This window comes from Prionailurus bengalensis, chromosome E4, assembly GCF_016509475.1.
Source record: "Prionailurus bengalensis isolate Pbe53 chromosome E4, Fcat_Pben_1.1_paternal_pri, whole genome shotgun sequence".
Taxonomy (NCBI): domain Eukaryota; kingdom Metazoa; phylum Chordata; class Mammalia; order Carnivora; family Felidae; genus Prionailurus; species Prionailurus bengalensis.
The window spans coordinates 7,743,063-7,770,440 of record NC_057360.1 but is presented as its reverse complement, the minus strand read 5'-3'; the positions used below and the strand labels follow the sequence as shown (position 1 = coordinate 7,770,440).

The 27,378-nt window shown below is 37.5% G+C and overlaps 1 protein-coding gene across 1 annotated transcript in view; it reads left to right on the top strand.

Moving 5' to 3' along the window:
- WDR64 (WD repeat domain 64) overlaps positions 1–26,600 on the top strand; it is a 150,295-nt gene extending 123,695 nt beyond the window's left edge. The window contains exons 18-28 of the mRNA XM_043568636.1: positions 560–629; positions 2,239–2,275; positions 2,825–2,964; positions 5,053–5,158; positions 7,617–7,675; positions 11,133–11,242; positions 14,171–14,359; positions 16,393–16,498; positions 19,517–19,597; positions 20,434–20,544; positions 26,070–26,600. Coding sequence (XP_043424571.1) covers positions 560–629; positions 2,239–2,275; positions 2,825–2,964; positions 5,053–5,158; positions 7,617–7,675; positions 11,133–11,242; positions 14,171–14,359; positions 16,393–16,498; positions 19,517–19,597; positions 20,434–20,544; positions 26,070–26,153 — 1,093 coding nt within the window. The 3' untranslated portion in view covers positions 26,154–26,600. The remainder of the gene's footprint in view (positions 1–559; positions 630–2,238; positions 2,276–2,824; positions 2,965–5,052; positions 5,159–7,616; positions 7,676–11,132; positions 11,243–14,170; positions 14,360–16,392; positions 16,499–19,516; positions 19,598–20,433; positions 20,545–26,069) is intronic.
- Positions 26,601–27,378: the final 778 nt, after the last annotated feature.

The window sequence follows — 27,378 nt, the reverse complement described above, 5'->3', positions numbered from 1 at the left end:
TGAGAAAGCAAAGGCTTCCGTGTTGGTTCTGAGTCACCCAGCAGTGAGCAAGAATGCACCACCTTCCCTACCCCTTGACTTGAAATTGCCTTAACTGAGACTACTTTGAAGACTTGTTCCATATCAGTGCCCTCACTGGAACCTAAGTCACTTTCCAGTTCATTCCAGCAGAGCACGGCCGAGACAACCAGGCTAGAACTGGGAATTGCAGAGCAGAGCAGGGGTTAGCCAGGCCCACCCCCCAACTCTGCTCCTGCCATTTCAGTGTCAGCTCCTGGGAATACATCTAGCCCTGAGCAGTGGTACAGGGCACATTTTTATTTCCCAGACCCAGGCAACATTAAATCTTAATTACTGAGGCTCCCCAACAGCATCTACCAAAACCAGACACATGAACATTTGTAACCCAAGATAGAAAGTATGATTTGTTTCTTGAGTGGCTCAGTATCCATAGATGATGAGAGAAGTAACCTATTGAAATTAAAGCAGAGAAGAGCACACTTTGTGTAGGATAAAATATCTTAACTTTCCTTCCTTGGGCTTTTCCCTCTTCCTGTAGGAGATCAAGTCAGGATTCTGTGTGCTCCTCATCACAATGTGATTCTAGTAAAGGTCCACAGAGTAGCAAGGTAAGCAACAAATAGAAAGAGTGTGTCTTCCTGTTATATCCAATGTTGGTTTAGAAATAGTGATTGGCCCCACTTGAGATGCTCTTTTGAGAGAAGGTCAAGGTGGAAAAACTCTGTATGTACATGCATGTGTAAAATCTTTTTTTTGGTATTTTCAAGGTTTTCATATCGGAAAATAAACCATACATATAAATAAAATACATTACATATGCTATCTTTACAAAATAATAAATCAATTTTAGACAACCTCTTTTGCTAAAAAGTATTACATACATTACACAGGGAAGAGACGACACACAGAGTAATACTGTGGTTTTCAAACTCTGTTCTCAGTCCATAGATTTGGCACATTACATCTCTAGTAGGATTTTGTTTTATTTTGTTTGAATAGTTTTTATGTTTATTTATTTTTTGAGAGAGAGAGAGAGAGTTGGGGAGGGGCAGAGAGACAGGGAGACAGAGAATCCGAAGCAGACTCCAGGTTCTGAGCTGTCAGCAGAGCCTGACCTGATGGGCTCGAATTCATGAACCATGAGATCATGACCTGACCCGAAGTTGGATGCTTAATGAACTGAGCCACCCAGGCTCCCCTCTAGTAGGATTTTGCTTTAAAGGAAACTTTTCCCTGGAAAAATTATTTTAAAATGACTAGCATGATGAAAAGAATAAACTCACAAGGATGTAAGAGTCAGACAGACTTGTGCTTCAATCAGGTGCTCTGATTAGCTTTAGAGACATCACCTAATCTCTGAGTTTTGTTTCTTTATCAAATAAAGTCTAATTCACACGGTTGCTAATAGAACTGGAGATCATGTACACCAAGAACATGGCATGCATTACACACATAATTACTCTCATTGTTATGCCTTCCCTACACCACTAGCATGTTGTGTTACAGATACCATATTTATGAACATGACAATCTCTGCAATATACTTTTTAAAATAATTAATTCAAAAACAACCTCAGGGGTGCTTGGGATAGCTCAGTCAGTTGAGTGTCAGACTCTTGATTTTGGCTCAGGTCATGACCCCTGAGTTGTGGAATCAAGCCCCACATTGGGCTCTGCACTTAGCATGCAGCCTGCTTAAGATTCTCTCTCTTTTTCTCTGCCCCTCTCCCCCAGTCTCTCTCCTTTTCTCTCTCTCTCTCTGAAATAAAAAAATAAAATAAAATAAAAACTTCAAAAAGAATGCTGAGAAATGTAAAATTATCAGAGAACAAACTGATGGTTGCCAGGGGGAGAGGATGAGGGATGGGCAAAATAGGTGCAGCGGAGGGGGAGCTACAGGCTTCCAGTTATGGGGTAAATAAATCCCAAGAAAAAAGATATAGATAGAGCATAGAGAATATCGTCGGTACAGTAACAGCATTGTATGGGGACAAATGTAGCTACACTTGTGGTAAGCATGGCATAACTTAAAGACCTACCCAATTGCTGTGTTGTAACCTAAAACTAATGTAACGATGTAACATTGTGTGTCAGCTATACTCAAATGTTTAACAATTTAAAAAAGTGTAAATGCACCTGAAGAATCTAACTCATCCAGTACCTCTCATTTCCTTACAATGTCACGGAAATGCTTTCTCTTTTTCTCCCCTAATTCAGGGGAGCAAACAGAGCATACACGACACTGAGGTTAAACGTAAGTATGAGATCACCTCTCTTTCTTGTAACAATTTCTTGTTCTAGAATAGTCTTATGAATATACATTATATCCTTTCTGTGGCTAAATGTTAAGGAGTTGGTATAAGATTCAGTGGTCTAAGAGGCAGAATTTCCATTATGGTGATGCTGTTTTAAATACTAATTCTAGATTTTTAAAAATCCAATGCATTACTGAGCTTCTTAGTCTTGAGTCCGTTTTCCTAAAACTTATACTAGATTCATAAGCCATTTGGGATGTGTAAGACTTACACTGGGTATATATCTAGTTTTAGCTGTTATATACAACGTGGAGGCTTTTGTAATAAGATGAAAAATAATTTCTTCCCCCCAGTGATCTAGGATTCTATTTGTTAATGCTTTTTTTGTTCTCTGCCTTGAGTGAAGTTATCTGAGGTTGAAAAAAATATTCTAGGGAAAAGAATGTGTTGTCTTACTATTTTCCTACCTGGCTCCTCTTTTATGTTCTAAAAAATTTGTAATTCCAAGTATTGCAAACACCCATGGTAGCTCGTTAACTTTCCTGTAGGTGAACAAACTGATGTCACAATGGGAGAGCAACATCCAGTGGACAAAAAACATCCTGGAGGCACCAATTTAATAGAAGCTCAGCCCCCTATCATTGTCAGTGCTCATGAGGATGGACATCTTCGTTTGTGGACTATGGAGGTGATGGGACCCATTGTTTACCTGGAACAGCAGAGAATGAGAAAGATAAAAGTATTATGGAATGAATCCTAGCCTTCTAAGGTTCCAGAGAACATCCAATTCTAGTATTTTTCAACCTTCTAACAAATTGTGGTTCCTCAGCCTTCTCACTGAAAGTGCGACTCAAACATTACAATAGGACAGTTCTGTAACTCGGGTCAAATGATCAAAACTTCTAAGTTAACTATTTCAAATCTTTCTTTTCTTTAAATTGAGCTATGAGTACATGCCACTAACTATTTCATTGGATATTTAAATAACATTAGAGGATATTAATGATGTATTACAGTAAAAGAATATAAGAACACTCAAATATTGAGTATGTATAAATTTTTAGTTATCTAAACTATTGGAAGAAGTTATTACATTGTACTGAGTGTCCTTAAGTATTTTACAATGAAAAAATAGCTTTTATTTCCCAGAAGATTTTAAATGACTTGGAGCGGAGGGTGGCAGAGTTTAAAACTAGGAAGACAGAAATGATGGAAGGAAGGATCTTGATGGAAGGTGCTGATAACAATGAAATCAGTAGAGAGGCAAGTGAGAAAAGAGCCACCATTTTGTATGGCAGATAGTGAGACCCAGTGACACAGAATAGCGCAGGCGTCTGCTGGGTAAAACGTCCAGGTCTGTCAATAGATCGTAGCGTGTAAGTGGGAAAATCTTGGTTTGAAAATACAAACTTTTTGAGACAATGTTTAAATTTCATTTGAGAGAGAGAGAGACAGAGAGACAGAGCAAGTGGGGGAGGGGGAGGAGGTAGGGAGAGAGAGAGAGAATCCTAGGCAGGCTCACATCCAGCACTGAGCCTGATGTGGGGCTCGATCTCACGACTGTGAGATTATGACCTGAGCTGAAATCAAGAGTTGGTCACCACCCAGGTGCCCCAAAAATACAAACTATCATTAACAACTTTTCCTAAGAGTATCTTGGTATTGGAGCAATGCCTTTTTTTTTTTTTCTGATAGAGAAATAAGAGTGACAGAAGGAAGATTATACCCAAATAAATCTCAGGAAATGATTAGCAGACTCAAATTCTTTTTTTTTTTTAATATTTATTTATTTATTTATTTTGATGAGTGGGGGGAGCACAAGCAGGGGAGGGGCAGAGAGAGGGAGAGAGAAAGAATCCCAAGCAGGCTCTATGCTGTCAATGCAGAGCCCCATGTAGGGCTGGATCCCAGGAACCATGATATCATGACTTGAACCAAAATCAAGAATCAGATGCTTAACAAACTGAGCCACCCAGGTGCCCTATCAAATTCTCTGTTCTTGGGTGCCTGGGTGGCTCAGCCAGTTGAGCATCCGACTTTGGCTCAGGTCATGATCTCGCAGTTGGCAAGTTCAAGCCCCTCATAGGGCTCAGTGCTGACAGCTCAGAGCCTGGAGCCTGCTTCAGATTCTCTCTCTCTCTCTCTCTCTCTCTCTCTCTCTCTCTCTCTGCCCCTCCTCTGCTCATACTCTGTCTCTCTGTGTCTCAAAAATAAAATTAAAATTAAAAAAAAAATTTAAATCTCTCTTCTGAAGCAGGGATGTTTATTGTCTAAGTGAGGCAGTGCTTGTGGAAAATCCTTCCTGGTGCTGATTTATCCTAAGCACTGAAAAATAATCTGCTGAATTTGAATCTCCTACAATCTCTTTATCTTGCACCAATTTTCAAAATAGATATGTCTGAAAACGTAAGTGCAATATTACTGGTTGAGATACACTTAAACAAGTGAGATACACTTAAACCTGAAAAGAATGTTTGTTTAGAAGGGGAATATGTACCTGGAAAAGTTCATGGAAAGGGTCATGAAAGTGCAAGAAACAACCCCCAAGAATAGAAGTGGTCTGTAATAATCAGAGTTTAGATGCTCTTAATAGTTGTTACAGCTTTATGAATATTTAATTTCAAGGAAATAAGTCCTTTCAGATAGTTTCAAATTGTTTTTATTACAAAGAAGAGAATCATGTTGCAGTAGTAGAGATAATTTTTTAGATGGATTATTTATAGAGAAATTCAACTCTGAGATTAATATTTTATAGAATTTATTATACTTTATTCAGGGAAAGCTACTGAAAGATATGCTGCCTTTCACAAAACATTCTGCCATTTCTCTGACATCGCTGTATACTGATCCATGTACCAGGATACTTCTGACTGGAAATGTGGGTAAGTCATGCTTAGGTAGTCGTCTACAGGTTGCTCCATAACCACATGACATAAAGATGGAGGTAGGAAAATACATGACATTTGTTGAGACAAAAGAAAGAAAAAGAAGGATGCTGAAGCAGGAGAGAGTGTTATGAATAGCTTGCTGAATAAACAGAATAATGAATGAATGGAGCAATGAATAGAACCTATTCCATTCTGAGGTCTTTACTTAGAGCGAGACAATCTATTTTTTCCCATCTTTAAATGGGGTACACAGTTAAGCCTCCGACATTGGCTCAGGTCATGATCTCACCATTCATGAGTTCGAGCCCCATGTCAGGCTCTGTGCTGACGGCTCAGAGCCTGGAGCCTGCTCTGGGTTCTGTGTCTCCCTCTCTCTGCCCCTTCCGTGCTGATGCTGTTTCTCTCTGTCTTTCAAAAATAAATAAGCATTGAAAAAAAAATTTTTAATGGGGTACAGAACTACCTACCTGTTCTCTTACCTTACATATTGGGAAGAATGTAAAGTTTTCATTTTCCATCTTGAATAGATTATGTTGTATTTATCTCATAAAGGGAGTAACAGCATTAATTAGGAAGGAGAGGGATTCTTTGCTCTCATTAGGGGACTTTTGTATTGATTGTTAGAACTCATACAGTTGGTCTTTATTCTTTGAGGTAACAAAATTCTTTTTTCTGATGCTTTATTTCCTTTCATCTTTTTAATTAATCATGAATTATCTTTCTTTTCATCTACTTTAAAAGATTATGTGAGTGTGTGAATGAGCATTCCTAGTGTAAAAACATTTTTAAAATTTTAGTAGTGTTCACTTTTAAGTTTTTCCAAAAAACAGACAAAACTAACCAGTTTGTTAGAATTTAGACTGAAACAGCATCTTTTCAGTTAAACAAAAGCTTAGCCCACTTTACTCTTACTTTTCTTCTACACCCACCCCTTCACTTATCATTTGCTACTGTAACCTTTATATTTGCATTCGGGTACTGCTATTACATTCATATTTAAATTTTAGGGGCACCTGGTGGCTCAGTAGGTTGAGCCTCCGACTTAGGCTCAGGTCATGATCTTGTGGGTTTGAGCCCTGTGTCGGGCTCTGTGCTGACAGCAAGGAGCCTGGAGCCTGCTTCAGATTCTATGTCTCCCTCTCTCACCTCCCTCCCCTGCTTGTGCTCTCTCTCTGTATCTCAAAAACAAATAAATGTTAAACAAAAAGTAATAATATTTAAATTTTACATCTTTTCTTGAAAGAACATTGTTCTCATTTCAAAACTTACTTTATGAATCAGTTTGTACCGTCAATTATTTCAGTCTTCCGGAGATCATACAAAATTTTCAATTTTAATGAAGTACAGTTTACCAATGGTTTCTTTCACAGATTGTGCCTTTGATGTTGTTTTTAAAAAGTCATTGCCAACCCCAAGGTTTAGATTTTCTTCCAGTTTTATAGTTTTGCATGTTACACTTAGGGTTGTTTTGATCTGGGTTTTTTGGCTTTTAGAATTTGGTGGGAAAAGTGTAACGTGCATTTCCAAATTGAGAGTTTTTATCATGAATGGGTACTGAATTTTGTCAACTGCTTTTTCTGCATCTATTGTGATCATGTGATTTTTTTTCTTCTTTAGCCTGTTGATAGGATGGATTACATGAAATGATCTTCAAATGCTGACCATTGTGTATAATTCTTTTAATATGCTTATATTTTGATGGGGATTTTTGCATCTATATTCATTATGTTCATAACAGCTATTGGTTTATAGTTTTCTCATAATTATCTTTGGGTTTGGTATTAGGGTGTGCTGGCCTCATTGAACAAGTTAGAAAGTATTCCCTTTTACTTTTATATTCTGGAAGAGTTTGTACATAATTGGTAAGATTTCTTACTTAAATGTGTGATAGAATTCACCATTAAACTCATTTTGACGCAGACAGACATGTGCGGGGGAGGGGCAGAGAGAGAGTGAGACACAGAATCCAAAGCAGGCCCCAGGTTCTGATCCAGATTCAGCACAGAGCCCGATGTGGGGCTTGAACTCACAAACTGTGAGATCAAGACCTGAGCCAAAGTCAGACATTTAACCAACTGAGCCACTCAGGCACCCTGTTGCCTTTTTAAAATCTAGTTTTGTAACTATCATGTGGATTGTAGGATGATCATCTCTCTAATGGTTTGGATTCCATTTGGTAGTGTTGTATTCATTTCTATTTCATCTACCCTGACCTCTAGAGGAAATTTGACTTTGAGCATACAAGGCAACAGTAAGTCACAATGAGGTTGCCATATATCAGAATTCCTATGTATAAGTGATATAATTTTTTTTCTTTCATTTCTGGTTTTCCAGATTCTATTTTATTTACCATTATAAATGCCTAGGTCAAATTAATTTGGCAGGCTGGATAGTATTTGCTTAGACAAAAAGGATATCTAACTACAGATCCCAATGCTTACATTTTCTACAGAAGGACATGTTATCCTTTGCAGCATTGGTTCCTTCCTGGATCCACCTCACAATGAAAAGGTAGGAACTTGAGTTTAGTTTAATTCATGAACCAGAAATTGACCATTTTTCTGTGCTAGCTACCACAAAAGATAGAAATGCAAGCCAAGACTTCCTACTCTGGAGTCATATATAATACTACTGGATCTTAACAGTATTTTATCTTGATGGGCACTGAGAAATGTATACAGTTGTTGAATCATTATATGGTACACTTGAAACTAACATAACAGTCTATGTTAATTATACTTGAAATAAAAAGAAGAAAAAAAGAAACAAGCTACATGCCAAATAATAATGGTTTACTGGTGAAAAGAAAGAATGAGTGAGTGAGTGAGTGATCTAGCCACTGGCCACATTACATCATCTTCATGTTTTGATTTATTTGAGAGAATCTATGTAGAAACCCAGAGCTTAAAAAAGTTCACAAATCATCTAGTCCTCCACAGTCAGTTTTTATATCTGACATAACTTTACAGAAAGAGATGCTATTAAGAGACTCTTAAAAACTGAGAACAAACGGAGGGTTGATGGGAGGTGGGAGGGAGGGGAGGGTGGGCGATGGGTATTGAGGAGGGCACCTTTTGGGATGAGCACTGGGTGTTGTATGGAAACCAATTTGACAATAAACTTCATATATTGAATAAAAAAAAGAAAAAGAAAAAAATAAATAAACATTAAAAAAAAAACAGAAAGAGATGCTATAACTTTTCCTTACAGGCCTAATCTAGTGCCCAACCATTGGGGATGAAAAATACAGCATAGGGAATATAGTCAATAACACTGCAATAACATGTTAGCATGCTATCATGGTGAGCACTGAGTAATATACAGTATGTTGTCCACTTGAAACTAACATAACATTACATGCCACTATACTTGAATTTAAAAAAAAAGAAACACTTCCTCACATCGTCTAAATCTTCCTTGTGATTCAAACATATTTTATGCTCTTTTTAGAGTGAACACAATGTAAATGTCACCATCCTTATTTAAAACCACCTGAATATGAACTTTTTGTGTCAATGTGGATAAACAAATATACCTACATCTATTATAAAGACTCAACTTGACTAATTAAAAGTTACGGCAAGGAAGCACTATTTTACCATAGACTTATTTCTCTTAAGGACATATTTTAAATCTAAAACGTAAATAAATAGTATTTCTTTTACTATTATTTTCCTATGGTTACATAGATTAAGATTGGATTCCTTGCAGAGTGTCACAGAATGGTACTGTTTCAAACCTTATTTCAGTTGATCCATAGAATTTTCTTTTTGTTTCCAAGAACCAATGATGGTTTTCTAATGTTCAGATGTTTATTTTTCCTATGATTATCTCCACTTTGCAGAGGGGAAATCAGAGACTGTCTTGCCTTAAGTCCACGTAGACAGTTAATGACTAAGTCAGGACTAGAGCCAGGCTTCTTGTCCTCAAGTCCAGTGTTTTTTCCATATATAACACTCCCTGCTATCAAATAGAAAACAATGTTCAAACAACTTGTGAAGCACAAAGTTTCACTTATCAACAGCTATAAATGGTCTTAAATCAAGTCATGTTGTGAGCAGAACAAAAACAAATGACATGCTTGAACCATATATAAGTGGAAAGTTATCTGTTCTCCCTTAATTTTGATGATTATCATATATTGTTATTAATTTTAAGGCACAAAAGTATGACCCAAAAAGCTTACAGTTTTGCAAATGAACTTTCTATAAACTGGGAAACAAGACCTTATAAAATTTAGAGAAAATCTTAAAAACAAAATTATAAAATAATATTGAATTAAACTATCAGTAGAATTTATTTTAAAGCATTTTTACCAATTTATAAAAGCAAAGAATTTATTTTAATAACTTATTTGAAATTACTCCATATTCAATGTCATTTCAACCTTTTTCTGTATTTGGGCAATGTATTTTTTCCACTTTGTACATGGCTGCCTATATACAACAGAATCCCATTATAAGATGCCTCATTATTACACAGATTAATATATATCATGAATTAAATCAGGTTCAGTTATAGATTACAACTAGTTACAATAAATATGTCAGTGCATACATCAGATGTTAATCTGCTTCTCTTGCAACATTACTATTAAAAAGATGCTCTATATAATATAGATATTCTAAGAGATAGGATAGTCAAAACCTGTCCACAGGAAGAGAAATCATACATATGATAATATACACTTGTCTACAAAAAAAAAAAAGTCTTAGAGCAATGTTTTTCTAAATACAGGTTATAACCCACTAGTGGGTTATAAAACCAGTGTAATGAGTGGTGACCAGTATTTTAATTTAAAAGGGGAATAAAATGCAATAGAATAGAATAGATGATATCAGTGTGCATTGCACATAGTAAGGTTAAGTATCTGAAATTTGTTGGTATGCATGTGCAGATATTGTATCTGTTGACATCTGTAAAATGTCTTTCTTACTTATAGATATGGCCCATAGTAGAGAAACACTTGCCTAAGTGAATCCAATCCCAAAGCAGAGAAAGAACCCTTGGATGACAAGTTATTATTGAATAACTATGAGACAATAAGAAGTAAGAGAATGCAGATTTCACCCTGGTTGTCTAAGAACAACTAGAGGGGATTGAGTCAGAAGGTCAATAAATTTAGGAGGAATTGTGTCTGAACTTTGTTCAAGTCTAAATGAATAGGAGGCTCATAAGAAAACTCCAAGCTGCCAGAATTCTAGCTACACATATATTCTAGGTAGATGACTCCAGAAGAAGTAGTGCTTGGTGTGAGTTCATCAGTGATAGAGACAGAATGTGCTCTAAGGAGATGTTGCTACAGAGTCAGCTTTCCAGTGGACAACTCTAGTTCACACAGTTCAGGCCTGTTTAAAGGCTCTAGACTTGAGGATAAGCCACATCTTGAATCGAGACCTCTGAGGTCTATCAAAGAGAATGAGCCAGGCCCATTCTAATTGTTGATTCCTTGTGATATCATATATAACCCTACTACCTCCATCACCACCACCACCACCACCACCAAAAAAAGAGAACAAAATCACCAGGGCTATCTCTGGATAAAATTTGAAAACACGTAAGTTTTGCCAACTTCCCCTTCAGTCCTCACCTTTCAGCTCTGCTTCCTCCTGCCCCTGATTCCACTCTGCCTCTGCCTATCCCACAGCCTTTCTCCTAAGGCTTTTCTTTTGTCTACTCATCTTGTAATCCTCAACTAAATGTTCATCCTCACTTAAACGAGAAATTGCTAAAGACATAAGGTCTTTTTTCTCCCAGGAATACGTGAGATGAACAATCACCTAAAAATGGAGTTAGGATACCTGAGCAAGGAAAAAGAGCTCACAGGGAGAGGGGTTTCGACTTGCACAGATGTCCACACCCATTCACTTGGAAGCTTGGCTCATTCGTGGTTACTGGTTTTGCTTGAGATTGGATTATGATCAGCACATACTTATGCTACGGAATATGCTTTATTGTTGCTTTCTAGAAACTGAAGCAGCTGCTTGCCTGGCGTGCTCATTCTTTAGAAATTGTTCAAGTAATCTACGTAGAAGACAAACAAGTGGTACTTACTGCCTCCATTGATGGCTCAGTAAGGTATGGACCTTCATATTGTGAATTTAGGGTTTTGAGCGCGAGAAGTAAAAATTTTAAGCTACAGTTTAAGTTTATACCCCAAATACAATCTTGATTGGATAATTAAAATAAATACATAAACAAACAAACAAATGTGGCACGCAGAAAGGGCTTTGGAAAGATGGCCACTGGCTTAGGATTCTTTTCCATGCCCAAGGAGACAAGATGCCCTGCTCATCCATGTCAGAGTATAACAAATACTTCAATAAAAGTGTTTTTTGTGTACTCATTTCAAAGAATGAAGCAAGATGATTATCTCAGAGAGATAGACCCAAGCCCAGGAACAGCCACAGGAGACACAGGATCAGAAGGCATAAAGAAAGTCATAGCAAAGTGCAACTCAACACTGAGAAAAGTGAAAGCAAGCTAATGTTTTCACGGACACTGTGATTGATTCTGCAAAGCCTACTTATTTCTAATTGCCTGGATAATGCTAAGGATACATACACCAATACTGCACACACACACACACACACACACACACACGCACACACACACACACATACACACATACAAAAAGAAAGGAAATGCCATGACATTTCTTGAGACAAATTGCTGCATATTAAAATGTGTCAAAATCATAGTAATGAATTATCCTCTTGGGAGAATAAAGTCAGGTAAGATCGAGAGTGGTAGAGAGGTTTCAAAGTGTGCTGGAGAGTTTAAACATAGTGAAGGCAAAAAGGAAGGAATATTTTACATTGGGTAAAAGACCCTGTGTGAGCCTGGGGCTGATTTGAAACTTCACCTTGAAGGAAATAGCCTCCAAAGGATTTTAAGTGAAGGACTAACATAATCTGATTTACATTTTTTAAAAAAATAACGTGTAGGGAATGGATTTCAGAGCAGCAAGGTGGGAGCAAAGAGACCAGTTGGAAGTCTATGCTGAGTGCAGGTGCCTGGACTAGGGCAGTGGCAACAGTGCTGGAAGCAGATAGTCCAGATCTGAGAACTGTCCAGGAGATAAAATCCAGGAGACATAAACTTTAACTGAAAGGGAAGGTAAGCAGAGGATGTCAAGCCTATCTCCTGCCATATACCACTCAGTGAACGATGGTACCATTCATTAAGAGAGGGGGCACTTAAGAAAAAAGAGAGAGAAAGGAGGCACTAAAAGAGAAAAATACTTTAAATATGGAAGGGTGAAAGTAAATTATTAGAAATGTTGAGTGAAAGGTGAGTCTGGAAGGGGGCAAGGTCCTAACTGGGGTTAAACAGCTCTTCCTCCACCAGAAAGGGAATGTGTTATTTTATTTATAGGAAAAATTAAAAACATGACATTTAATTATTACAGATGTTTTTCACAACTCTGTCCCTTGGGTGTCTGTTCCGGTTTATTTTCAGCTACCTGTCAGCAGAAGTGCTAATTGGGGTTGTAATACACACAGCCATGCACACACACAGGCATGCACACACAAACGCAAGTGTGCACGTGCACCACATGTCACATGTGCACACACTTCTGTTGTTATGAGCATTCCCTGCTCAGAAATTTCTTTTATATGATTCCTTCAAGTGGAGATCTCCCTAGATACTCAATTCAGAAAAAGTAGCTCTATGAATAACTATCTCAGATACACTTCCCTTTATAACTAAGCTATGTCCTTTTGCAAACACTGGCTGCCACTTTCCAAAGGGGTAGGGAATTTTAACATTCTAAATCTTTGTTATCAAAAAGATTGTGATATTATAATAGGAAAAAGTGTAATAAAGACTTAGCTTTTAGACAGAGGATAGACAGGGCTAAGATATTTATCTAAGACCCAGGAAATCAGGCTGAGAGGTGGGATCAATCATCTGGAAGAATTCCACATGCAGCAGGAAATGTCACAAAACAAGATCAGAAGCTGCTTCAGTCCTGACCTAGAATAGAGTGAGTTTGGAGTTGTCCTAAAGGTAGTCCTTACCCTCTAACTTCTGTGCTGGAAGGACTGGTCCATTTCACTTTGGTGAAGGCTCTGGCAAGGCAGTGTAGGAGAATTAGAATATGTAAGGGATGTAAAATGCTCATGTTACATTCTTAGGATGCTATTAGGTGTGAGGAGTCCTGGCTAGATACCTCTCTGTCCTCTCAATGCCCGCCCCCGTGACCTGGGAAACCACTTGAACTTGATGGAATTTACTCTTACCTCATTTAGTGTGTCCTCCTCATGGGCCATGATGACTGCTTCCATCATTTGTTACTCTGAGGTTGAAGTCAAGATATAAAAGCAAGATCTTCCACATACTGTTTTATCTTTCCTTAAGATGCAGGGCACACACTCCTGCTAAGGATATTCTATAGGACTTTAAATCAAGTGGGCTGCTTAGAGGGATCTCACAGAGTGACCTGATGGTAAAACTATGTATATGGATAAAAAAACACTTCTTTTGTCACCTTATTTTATAACTCAGTTGTGAAAAATAGTATGGTTTTTCCATAACAGTAGGAGTTATGGATGGAGGTTGAGAGGATTTTGTTAATAGTAAAAGCATCCTTAGGAAACTCCTCCCACAAGCTCTACTGATGCTGATGCAGAGGTAGACAACTAAGATATAGCACACTGTAAGGCCTAATTCAACTAGCATAGTGTCAGCCAACACAGGTTCTGATCATAATGAATGAACAGTGTTATTCTGGGAAATATCCATTCCTTGTTTTCTGATTTTAATGAATGGCCATCATAAGTACAGATTCAAATCAACATTTCCCAAAATTGTTGTTGATTAGAATTCTAATGGATAAAAATGCTTATGCTATGACTGGTTCCGTGTATTTAACAGGAATAGTCCTCAAATCAAGCTTAAAATCTCTGATGGACCAGTAAAAGCCCATATAAATGATCTAATAAACAATAATTTTCACTAAATTCCAGTTACTTTCTTCTCCCTACTTTTGCCTTTCCTCAGGGTCTGGCATGCCCTCAATGGTCATTACTGTGGATATTTTGGACAGCGAAGAATGTTTGAAATATCACCAACAAATGATTTCATTTTGCCATGTGATGTTAATGAATATCCCATAGAAATAAAAGAAGAAAACAAATTCACAGAGAAGACGCAAAAATATGAATATCCTCTGGTATTTGACCGGCAAAAGTAAGACCACTGGGTTTTTCTTTAGATGAGCAGACAAGAATTAAACTCTATTTTTTAAGTTTATTTATTTATTTTAAGAAAGAGCACAAGCAGGAAAGGGGCAAAGAAATGAGAGAGAGAATCTCAAGCAGGCTCAGTGCCATCAACACAAAGCCCAATGTGGGGCTCGAACTCACAAACCGTGAGATCATGACCTGAGCTGAAACTAAGAGTCAGACACTTAACCGACTGAGCCACCCAGGCACCCCAAGAATGTGACACTGTGCTGGACATGGAGAATTCAAAGGTGAAAAGTCCAGGACTTTTCAATAACATTGCAATCCAGTGGAGGGGAAAAATATGTAAACAAAAAGCTACAATTCAGTATAATGGTACTTCTAGGAAAATGTCATTCTCAAGATAATCACCAAGGGGTAAATGGGATGTAACCAAACAAGACCAGAGAGGCAACTTTGATCTTCTATGTTTACTTAAATCATGGGTAAGTAAAAGCACTAAATAATGAAAGACTATGATGTAGTTTTTCAAGACTAGGGGGTCCAGTGAGCAAGTAAGAACGACGTGGTGGGAGATAAAGCAAGAAAATTTTATAGATGCCAAATCGCAATGGGTTTTGTAACGGACCAACAGAAGGATTTTAAGCTTTACAGAAATCATAGTGACAGAATACAGAAGAGAAAAAACAAGTCTGAAGAAAAGGATAGTGCATTTGGTTTTGGACAAGTGTAAGTCTAGATGTTTGTGGGACATCCAAGTGAAGATATTTAATGAGCATTGAGATAGACCTGTCTGGTTGTTGAAAAGAAAACCACATGCACATGGTATGATGACAAGTGGTAATGAGGACACATTTGTAGAACGTGGCAGTGAAGTCACATAGGACAACAGAAAAGTAAACACACGATTGGCATTATTTCAGCTGATGACCTTGGAGAGGGTAATGCCAGTGGAGTGGTGGGTAACAATCACATGCTAGTGCTTGAGAAATAAATAGGAGATGTGAGGTGGTGATAGTATATATTGCTTTGTAAGGAAGTCAAATAGATCTAACGTTAGACAAGAGTTTGATTCATGGATATGCTTGTGTCTCAAGGACACCTGAGCACTGCTTAAAGGCTTAGAAAAAGAGGACAGTTCCGTAGTAGGGAACAGAGTGTTGGCAAAAGGTGTTTTGTGCTTTTGTAACATTCAGTCCTGGTTTTGATGTGGTTGGATCTTTGTCATTATGGAAGTGATTGGAGCTTAATTGAGCTCAACATCAGCAAAGCATGGGGGTCCTCCCTGGACTGGTAATATACAGCAGACCAAAACAGGGGGAACTGACCAGATGAGTCAAAAATGGGAAGAAGCAGAAGGGATTGTCTAAAATAAAGCCCTTTAGGGAAATCGTAAGTGCGCCAAATCTGGAGAGATTGCATGCCATCATCTAGTCCAACAGTTGGTAGAAGAAACAGAAATTGAAGCAAAGTGTCACAAGCCACACAGCAGCAATTTTAGAAGAATCAACAAGGGTTCCACGTGACTGCCAAAACTCCACTGAAGGGTTCAAGCCTTGCCTTGGCTGGCCAGCAAGACCTCCAGAGAAGAGATCATGCCAAAACATGAGAGGTGGTGTAGTAAAGACTCATCAAGTTGTGGTAAAGTTCCCCACACACAGTTGATCAATGGGTAATTGCTGAGCCTTGAACATCCATTTATCTTAGTACTCAAAATAGTATATTCTAATTTGGTAATATGCATCTCCTTCACTAGCTCTGTGAGTTCCTTGAGGATTAAGACCATGTTTTATACATCTTTATATACCCAGTTCTTAGCTTAGTGCTTAGCACACAATAGGCACTTAAAAGGTATTTGAGTGAACAAATAAAGAATGACTAGTTAAGTGCAGAGGTAGCATCATTAGGACTGGTGCCATGAAAGCCAGAGAATTTGGGACCCAGAGAAAGAAGGATTTAATGGATACATGTGCAGTAGGCAGAGAATAAAAGATGTGGGTATGTGCTGAACAGTTTTTCTTGTATCTTTTTACACAGATGGAAAAAAATGAGCTCAATGTCTTTGCTTTTCAAACGTACACCTCCCAAGGCCTTTGAAGTGGATCATGATTTTAAGTTTTTCAAGTCTCTTTCTTCTCCCAAGGTAGCCTTAAAACAAACAAGTGAACAAAAAAAAGATAAAGCACTTTGCTTTTGTTTTCCTGAATTTAGATCTCTCTGGTATATTAGTTTTCTATTATTGCTGTTACAAATTACTACCAACTTGGTGGCTTAAACAATATAAATTCATTATCTTATAGTTCTATATGTCAGAAGTCTGTCCTGGTTCTCACTGGTCTAAAATTAAAGTGTTGCCAGAGCTATGTTCCTTCTATAAAGGCTGTAGGGGAGAATCTCAATGCTTTAGTTGGGGGCCCTCCTCCTTCATCTTCAAAGCCAGACATATTGCTTCTCCCTGACCATCTTCCTGTGGTCACATGTCTGTGACCCTATGGGAAAGGTTCTCTGTTTTTAAGGATGCCTGGGATTAGATTGGACCCACCTGTATAATCCACCTCAAGGTTCCTGACCTAAATCACATCTGCAAAGTTCCTTTTGCCAAGTAAGGCAGTGAAACCATAGGTTGGGGGTGGGGGAAATAGGATGTGGACATCTTTGGTTGCCATGATTCTGCCTATCACAGACTGACACACTTTTCTTCAGTGCAGAATTAGGAGAGAAATGGGTCCTGCTATTCATTCTATTTGCAATATTTGTAAAAAGTGGATATAGCATGAGTCTTTAGGCTAAGGTGTGGTATTAATTGAAATCAATTTCTTCAAGATCTTCAACACAATAAGCCAAACTTAACCTTTTTAAACTTATCTCCTGTTACTAACCTACCTTGCCCCACCCTCTACAGATCAGGCTAATTGTTATTTCCTGAGCATTCCTGCCTTCTGCCCCAGTTCGCCTGAGCTGTCCATACCACATCTGTGACCTTTCTCTGTCAAGTCCACCCCACCTTTGTAATTGACAAAAGATTAGTATTCAGAATAGAAAAGGAACTCCTAAAAAAATCAATAGGAAAAAAAAGACAGTCCAATTTAAAAAATGGTCAAATACTTGAATAGATACATCACAGAAGGAAAAAAAAATTGCCAATAAGCACATGATGAGATGTTCATTAGTAAACATGGAAATTCACATCAATAATATTATGAGATATCATTTTACACCCAGCAGATTGGCAAATGTCAGAGAGTCTGACAATATCAAGGGTCAGTGTGCATTTGGCACAATCAGAACACTAATCGCTGGCAGAAATAGTGTAAATTGGTAGAACCACTTTGGAAAACAATATGGCGTTATCTAGTAAAGTTGAAAATAGTTATAGTATCCTAGATATATATCTTTGGGAAACCCTTAAACACATGGTTAGGAGGCAGGCACAAGAATGTTCAGAGCAGTACTGTTTGTAATAGAAAAACCTGAAAGCAGCCTAAATGCTCACAGACATTATAATCGGAACATAATTATGGCATATCTATAAATTGGAATACTACAGAAGAGTGAATATAAATGGACCAAAACAACACTCATGTATATGAATAATTGTTTGACACATGCTATTAAATGGGAAAAGTTTTGCTTAAGAATATGTACATAATTATTTCATTTATATAAAAGTCAAGAAGAAGCCAAACTAAATAAAATATTGTCTGGGCAAAAATTTACATAAAGTAAAACTATATAAACGAAAGCAAGAGAATTAAAAGCACAAAGTTCAGGACAGTCATTACATTTTAAAGGCAGATGAAAAGGACTCAGAACCTCAAAGTTGAGGGTATTGTTTCTTTTTTAAAAAAAATTTTTTTTCAAGGTTTTTTATTTATTTTTGGGACAGAGAGAGACAGAGCATGAACGGGGGAGGGGCAGAGAGAGAGGGAGACACAGAATCGGAAACAGGCTCCAGGCTCCGAGCCATCAGCCCAGAGCCTGATGCGGGGCTCAAACTCCCTGACCGGGAGATCGTGACCTGGCTGAAGTCGGACGCTTAACCGACTGCGCCACCCAGGCGCCCCGAGGGTATTGTTTCAATACATAAAACAGAGCAGTGGGTCCATGGATGTTCATTATGTCATTATTCTTTCACATTATCAACTTCATAATTTGATAAATACTTAATATTTTCCAAATTAAATAGTTTTCATAAGTCCTGCCTTTCTGTCCAAATGGAACTCAGCTGCTCCCAGAGGGCAGGGTGACAAGGAGGAGAAGGACAGGATGGGGAGTGGGACAGACTTAGGTTTAATCTTAAATAATTTTATCTCTTTATTCATCTGCAAACCCTTCAAAGTGTTGTGGTGAGGATTAGATGTGAAGATGCATATAGTTACATCACAGATTCTCAGTAAATGTTAATTCTACATTCTCCAACAACCCTGATCTCTCCCTGCTTTGTGTTTTATAGCGTATTCATTTACCATGTTCTCCAATGAATCAGTATTTTTTTGTGTACTCTTCTTTACTTCCCACTCACCACTGAGTCCTAAGCTCTTTATGGCCAAAAACTTATGCATAGCATATAACTCAATTTTGTTGAATAGGATTGAAATAGTACAACCTAAAAATAAAGATTGGTATGTCCTTTTAATATTCTCTTCCAATTTGAAGATAAGAAATAATTTTTTAAATAATTTAACTGCAATATTAAATACATTTTGGGGAAATCTTTAGCAAAGTTTAAAAGGCCTTGAAACAATCAAATGCCCCAAGGATTGTCTACCCCTTAGCTCAACTTTATCTTCTCAATTCATTGGTAAAATAATAAAATGTTAATGCTAAAGTTGAATTAAAACACCCTTTTCTTAGGAATCTCTGAATTCTTCCAGAATCTTGTTTTGCCTATTCCTTTTCTTTCTCAATTATATAAAATGTATTCATTCACTTCTTTATGACATATCATTATCAGTAATAATAATACAATGATAGTAAATCTTACATTTGAGTAGCACACTATCTGTGTTATTTCATTTGATCCTCATAAATAGTCAACAGGGAAAGAACTTGCCCAAGATCATTCAGCTAATAAGCATCAGAGTCAGGATTTAAACCCAGGAATTTTGCCACTGATAGAATGTGCCCACATCACTAAACATCCACTTCCTGTGTTTTGCAGATTCGAAGACGTGCCTTAGAAGGATTCCTGATGGAAAACAGAGAGGCAGGGATTGTTTTCGGCTCTCTTCCTATATATAGGGTAAGTTGGAGGCTTCTAGAACTAGAGTAGTTAGAAAACAAGGAATCTGATGTCTCATTCCCGACCTTGGGCTACCCAACAAGGTTGAAGAAAATCACATAACCAAGCAGACTGATGCTTCTATGAGCGTGCTGCATCTGATCCCAAAGAAGTGTCTAGTTCTAGGTGTCCATGGTCTTGACCATTTGCCTCTGCCATTTCACGTTAAACAACACTATAGGAAACTATTTCAGATTTTAACCTGGCTCTTCATCGCCTACAGGATAAAATCCAAATACCTTTAGCCTGGCATACAAACCTTTCATAATCTGGCATCTGCCTGAACTGTATGATCTCATTTTCTATCACATTCTCCCATGTACCTTATACTCCAGCTGTGCCAAATTGCTTGCCATTCCTTAAGCATCACCACTCTTCCCCTCTTCTGTGACTTTGCCTGTGCTGTCCGTTGGCCCAGAATTCATCCTCTGCCCAGAATTTTCTCCTCCTTACTCATTCTCTTCCAGTCTCCACTAGAGCTAACCTCCGTTAAATTAAACAACTAATTAAACCAAGAATAATAAACTGAAGAAGAAATACTTCAACTTAACCTTAACTTATTATTTCATAAAATGTTATTTCTCCTTCCCAAGAACATGTTCCCTGTAATAGGGTCAAACACTTAAGCTACAGATAATGCTAAGGATGAAGTGTCAAGAAGTCATAGTGGGCATCTGGGAAGGAGGGGTATATTTTAAAGCAGTTGAACCTTTCCCTATTCTCCACCCCCGTGAATTCACATTACAGGTGTAATCACCTTAAATATGTCTCACTAAATCTTTACTTATGGCTTCTAGGTACCAAGCCCCACTAGCCTAAGATTTCTTCCACTCATTGGTTCAGAAGCACGAAGGGAATCTTCTGACATCATTCCAGGAAAAAAGAAGGGAGGTCACACTCATGATAAGGTTAGTACTTAGAATTCCTAATGTATTCCTTTTCTGTGTGGACTGTTAATTATTTCTTTGTTCCCAGGGACATTCTGGGCCTAAGATTTTCTCAGTCCATATTCTTATCATGAATATTCCAGGATGCATGTGTTTTAGCTCTGTGAGATGGAAATCATGAATTTGCTGGACAGAGAGGAAAAATTAAACAGGACCTCTGAACCTGACAAATGAAATTTTTCCAGAGCTAATTCAAGACTTAGATTCACTGCCTAGTTTTAAAAGCTAGTATCAATTGATGAATGGATAAAGAAGTTGTGGTATATATATATATATATATATATATATATATATAATGGAATACTACTTGGTAATGAGAAAGAATGAAATATGGCCCTTTGTAGCAATGTGGATGAAACTGGAGAGTGTTATGCTAAGTGAAATAAGTCATACAGAAAAAGACAGATACCATATGTTTTCACTCTTATGTGGAGGCTGAGAAACTTAACAGAAGACCATGGGGGAGGAGAAGGGGAAAAAAAAAAGTTACAGAGAGGGAAGGAGGCAAACCATAAGAGACTCTTAAAAACTGAGAATAAACTGAGGGTTGGTGGGGGGTGGGAGGGAGGGGAAAGTAGGTGATGGGCATTGAGGAGGGAATCTGTATGGAAACCAACTTGACAATAAATTTTATATTTAAAAAAAAGAAAATCATATAAAGTTAAAAAAAAAAAAGCTAGGTAACATGACATAACATCTCTGAGGGTTGTATAACCATCCTTGCTTCTGAATGTTATGGTACCTACACAGGATGGAGCCATGAAATCAGTAAGCCTCTGTCTCACCAGCCACGTCAAGAAGTTGTTTTGTGTATTAATAGGCGTAGCTAACGTTCAACGACTTACAGTTTACGTAGTACTTTTAGAAATTATTCCCCTCATTTTCACAACAATTACAAAGAAAAATGTTATACCCACCTTAAAACTGGGAAAAAGTAGAGCCTAACCAGAGGGTAAGCGACTTGCCAAAGATCACATAAGAAATAAGTGATAAGCTGAGTTCTACTTGTGACTCTAAATGTCATGCTCATCCTATTAAGCCATACAGCCTAGAAAATTCAAATGCGGTCACTCTTCTACTAGTTCCAGGAAGCTTGTATTGGCTCAACTTAACCTGTGGCCATTCGTCTCATCTTTATAATAAAATAGATGAAATGTGGGGCTCCTGGGTGGCTCAGTTGGTTAAGCACCTGACTCTTGATTTCAGCTCAGGTTTTGATTTCACGGTTCATGAGTTCGAGCCCCCCACTGAGGTGGATAGCACAGTCTGCTTGGGATCCTCTCTCTCCCTCTCTCTCTCTGGCCCCCCTCTGTTCATGCCCTCTGTCTCTCAAAATAAATAAATAAACTTAAAAAAATGGATCAAACCTTAAGAGGAGGATCTAACACATGGTACTTCTTGTAAGCCTCATTTCATGATGTCAGACTGCAAACAGAAAGAGCTGGTTCATACTGTCTGTGCCTAATGGAATAAACGATAAAAATCATAACTCCCACCACCAGAACAAAAAGCTGCTTTATTTAATTATATAGAAATCTTGACCATTATTTTGTTAGCTTATGTACATAAATGATTCCTGTTAATCATCAACTCTACCAATTGTTTGAATATGAATTTTTGGCAATAGAGGATTTTCTATAAAATAATATAATTTACTGTTAATTGTTTTAAGTAGTGGATGAAACACAGTGGTATCAAATGATCCACAACTAACAGGTAAGCAAAAGAGTGTTTGTTTGGGGTTTTATAATTTGTATATTTTATGCTTGTATTTCCATTCTTATTTGTTTTGCCTCATCTGATATTAAATATACTTTGCATTCTTTAAGTACAGACTAAGTGAAGAAATAAGGTGGCCAGATGTGTCTTAAATACCAGGAGGAAGACAAAAATGGAATAAAAATTAGTCATGGTTAATCTACATAATGAACAATCTACACTTAGATCATCAGAAATTGATTCCACTATGATTAATTTTGTCAACGATCATGAAATATGATAAATTATTTCTCCAAATGCAACGGAATTTTTAATATATCTACTGTTTTAATAGATATTAAAACTTTATTTTCTCTTAATAAAGAGAATAAAGCTTTCTTTCACTCTGAAAAATCATTAACCATACAAGAAGGGTAAGAGGAGTAGATATCTCCATTTGCTTATAGAAAAGGTAAAAATTCCCTTTCTAGTTTAATGTAGAAAAGAGTTAAGTATAGTCAGGGGTTAAAATCTGTTTCCAAAATAATATTAGGTCCTTTCCACAAAATTATGCACTTAGCAAGATGACAATGAAATCTGGAAACTGGTATAGATTAAAGAATCATGGGGGCACCTGGGTGACTCAGTCTGTTAAGCATCTGACTCTTAACTTTGGCTCAGGTCATGATCTCACAGTTTGTGGGTTCAAGCCCCTCACTGGGTTCTGCACTGAGAGTACAGAGCCTGCTTGGGATTCTGTCTTTCCCTCTCTACCCCCACCCCACTTCTGCTCTCTCTCAAAATAAATAAATAAACTTTAAAAAAAAAAGAATCACTATGTTGATTGTCTGCAATTTAAAAAAAACACATACAGCTTAAGTGGGGAAAATAGTGGATGAGGTCAAATTAATAAATACCCATCAAATATCTATTTTCATGAAAAGCACTTCCAAGAAGCTAGGCATAATATTACTTCAGAAAATTTTGTGTTCAAATTCCAGTTTTGTGAAACAAACATGTACAGAACATCTTGAAATACCTACTAATGTGCCCTGCACTGTGTTGGGCACTAAGAAGCCATTCATAGATCAAAGAGCTCACAGTAAAGAGAAGAGAAAGTTCTCTGAGCAAATAGTCCAAAAACAGGTATCTTAATCTCTCCAACTGATTATTTTTAAATAATAGAAATGCTGATTTCAATTATTAGTGTCTTTAAATAGCTTGTAAATCCCTTTAGAATTAAACAAGTTACAAAATATTAACCATAGCACAGGAAAGCATACATCAGAGCCAATTTTATACAGTGGACACTTGAACAACACAGGTTTGAACTACAAGGGCCATTTCTGTGCAGATTGTTTTCAATAATTACAGTGCAGTATTTTCTCTTCCTGATGATTTTCTCAATAAATATACAGTACAGTATACCTTCTCTTCCTGATGATTTTCTTAATCATATTTTCTTTTCTGTAGCTTTATTATAAAAATATGGTATATGTGCTAATCCACTGTGTATGTTACTGGTGAGGCTTCCAGTCCACAGTAGACTGTTAGTAGTTAAGTATGGGGAGAGTCAAAAGTTATACGTGGATTTTCTACTTCATGAGGGGATCCTCAAGGGTCAACTGTAGCTCCTTTTCAATTTAAATGTGGAAGAGAGTGGGAGAACATGAACTTGTGACATGTGATCCATTCACACAATTGTGGAAGCATAGCCAATAATAGAAAAATGTTTAAGTGAAAGATATATAAGAATGCAAATATAGGCATAAAATATATGAATTACAAAACCCCAAACAAACACTCTTTTGACTACCTGTTAGTTTTGGATTATTCATACAACTGTGTTTCATCCATTACTTAAAACAATGAAAAAATATATATAATAGCATACTTTATAACTTTTCAAAGAATAACAGAAAAACACTCACAATTTTATTCCAGGTGAAAGGGGATATAAACCATAACTGAGTGTTACCGCTGGTGATAATGGCTAACATTCGTGTTTAAATTAGCATGCCAGGCACAAACCTGTAGGTTCTATATGCTCTCTTTCACTGAATCTTTATAACAACGAGGGAGTTATGATTATCATCCCCATTTGATATTCAAGAACACTGAAGCACAAGAGGATAAATAATTTATTTAAGATCCCAAAAGAAGTAAATAGTAGAGATGGGATCTAAATCCAGCAGGTTGACTTCAGAGCCCAGACACTTGAATACAATGCAGTGTAATTGAGGCAGTCAGGAAGCTGCTCGGTGCCTCCGGGTTAAGTAACCAGATGAGAGTCTGCAGGTAATGAACAAGGAAGAACTCTCTCTTCCCATCACTCTCTGTGCCCTCACCCTAGTTTATTTTTCTTCACAGCTCCAATCACTACCTGCTATCACATTTCATAAAAGTGGATTTATTTGTAATGATTCTCCCCCACTAGAATGTAAGATCCATGAAGGCAGGCACTTTGGCTTATTCTCTGTTGGATCTCCAGGGCTTAGAACAGACACATAAGTCACACACACACACACACACACACACACACACACACACACAAACACACACAAAATTTGCTGAATGAAAGAATGAATGAGATCAAGAAGGAGGGGAGAGAGCAGGAGGAAGTGGGGGAGAATAATGATAGAAAATTAGATTAGAAAATCAGTGCAGCTTGGGAATTTGCTCCAATTGGTTAGTGGATTGATCTGGGGAACTAAGTTTCCCACCTTGTGTCTCAGAGAGGACTGGTCACTGATTAGAAAATCAGTGCAGCTTGGGAATTTGCTCCAATTGGTTAGTGGATTGATCTGGGGAACTAAGTTTCCCACCTTGTGTCTCAGAGAGGACTGGTCAGGTGACTGTAAGCGTTCAAGCCTGAGAGATCTTTAGGTGCTTGAATTTTACCTTGGGGCTCTCTCTGTTTTTTTCTTTAGCTATAACTCTCTGTATTTCCTCTCCCTTCTTCCTTCTTTCTTTCTTATTCTCCACAATAGAGCATAAAATCAAATTGATGTGTACTGTCAATATTAGCTGAATATTACTGACAAAAATTAGATACTTCTTGTTCTGAATTTTTAAACCAAATGAGTTTAACTTTCTATATGTATGTCTTCCAGAACTATCTAATTCAAAACTAATTTTCATTTCTCATTTGTGGGATCATCACTTGATTTTATTTTCCTATAAGTCAATGGACTCTGATGATATTCATATACAATATCTTTATGCCTGACAACAACATAGCAAACTTCTGTAATTGGCTTTATTTTAATCAAACCCTTGCAGACTGGGTAGTTGAGTCCCAGCATGGGATAACTGCCCAGTCAAGTAGTTAGTCCAAACCTTCTGCTTTTCCACCATACCCTTTTGGAACCCCACCTCCTGTTTTGTTTTGTTTCGTTTCGTTTCTCAGAGAGAGAGAAACAGTGTGTGCATGCAGGCACGCACTTGAGCAAGTGGGGGAGGGGCAAAGGGAGAGGAAGAGAGAGAGAATCCTAAGCAGGTTCCACGCCCAGTACAGAGCGGAACGCGGGGCTCGATCTCACCATGAGATCATGACCTGAGCTGAAATCAAGTCTGACACTTAACTGACTGAACCGTCCAGGCACCCCCACCTCCAGTTCTTAACACATTTTTACCCTGGAAGCATACAGGATAGTTAAGCAACTAACTATATACTTTCTTACTAGGAGGATTAAAATCTCTACATAAATTAGTGGTGCAACTTGACTCTAAAAATTGTATTTATCATATAATGCCAGTTACTAACTGACATGTCCTTTATTTCACAGAGTCAACGGAAGAAAAGTCTGAAAAGAAATTTCGTCCCACAAATAAATCTGGCTTCTTCCTTCTTCCCAGCCATCAACAAATGAAGAGAGAAAAATCAGATGTGACTGTGGTGGCCTGAGCTTCACATGTATGATACTCCAGCCTTTATTTCAGGATGAAAGTGTGGGTCCCCCAGACACTGTCATCCATATCTATATCCGCAGGCCATCCTTCAATGGAGAAGTTTGCTCATGGAGCCCAGGTGGCCTCAGATCTGAACAAGGAAGCAGCAAGCAGACAGTTAGCCAACTTCATTCATAGATGGAAATCCACTTAATGAATAGGGAATGTTTCTTGCTTACTGTCAGCAACATGACACATAAGGAAACAAAGAGAATCAATAGCATAAGTAGATTGAAAATAACATGGTTATCAATGATCAGCTGTTTGCATCTCCCCCTTGTTCACCCGAATTCATAAGCAGAATTATCAGAATTTGTTCCATCCTATGTGTTATACAAAGAAAAACATTAAAAAGAAAAATGTGCAAATCAAGCCTCTAGCTCTTTATTTCCTTCATTTAGGGAAATGTCATGTGGAAGAAAATGTTTAGAGTTTCTTAAAGTTAGAAGTTATTTACATTTAGTCTAGAAATGAGTCCAGATAAAAAGAATTATCTGACCTTTCTTGGGTTCATCTTTTATTAATTATTTTACCAATTGATTTTGGTAATGTGGCCAAATCATTAATTTTACCAATGGGCACACATGTATTTTTACATTTTTTGGTATTTTTGTATTTGTATTTGTATGAAAGCATCTAAATATGATCAACAATACAAGAGATTTTAAATAAATCAGAGGCATGAGGAAGGTATCAGAATTGAAGACTGCACATTCACTGACCTCACTTCTCTTTGGGAAATGATTCAGAGCTCTGGGTAATGAAAGCATTCCCATGTCAAGGGTTATATGCACCCAAAGCAGTTATATGCATGATACCACTTGGTAATAAAAAACTGTGGTCTCTTAAGATTTGATTCTGCCTTTCCATTCTGAAGGGCTCCATTTCTTAAAGTTCCAACAACTTTGGAAAAAATAAAGAAAGTTTTTATTCACATAAACTTTATACATTTCTATGTTTATTTTGAGGTGTGTACTAATTTTGGGTGCTTGTAGGAATGTGATTATTTCTCCTACTAATTTTCTTTTCCTTGATTTTAGCTCAGGTTATGATTTCCCAGTTCATGAGGTCAAGCCCCATGTTGGGCTCTGAGTTGGGCATGGAGCCGGCTTGAGATTCTCTCTCTCTCTCTCTCTCTCTCTCTCT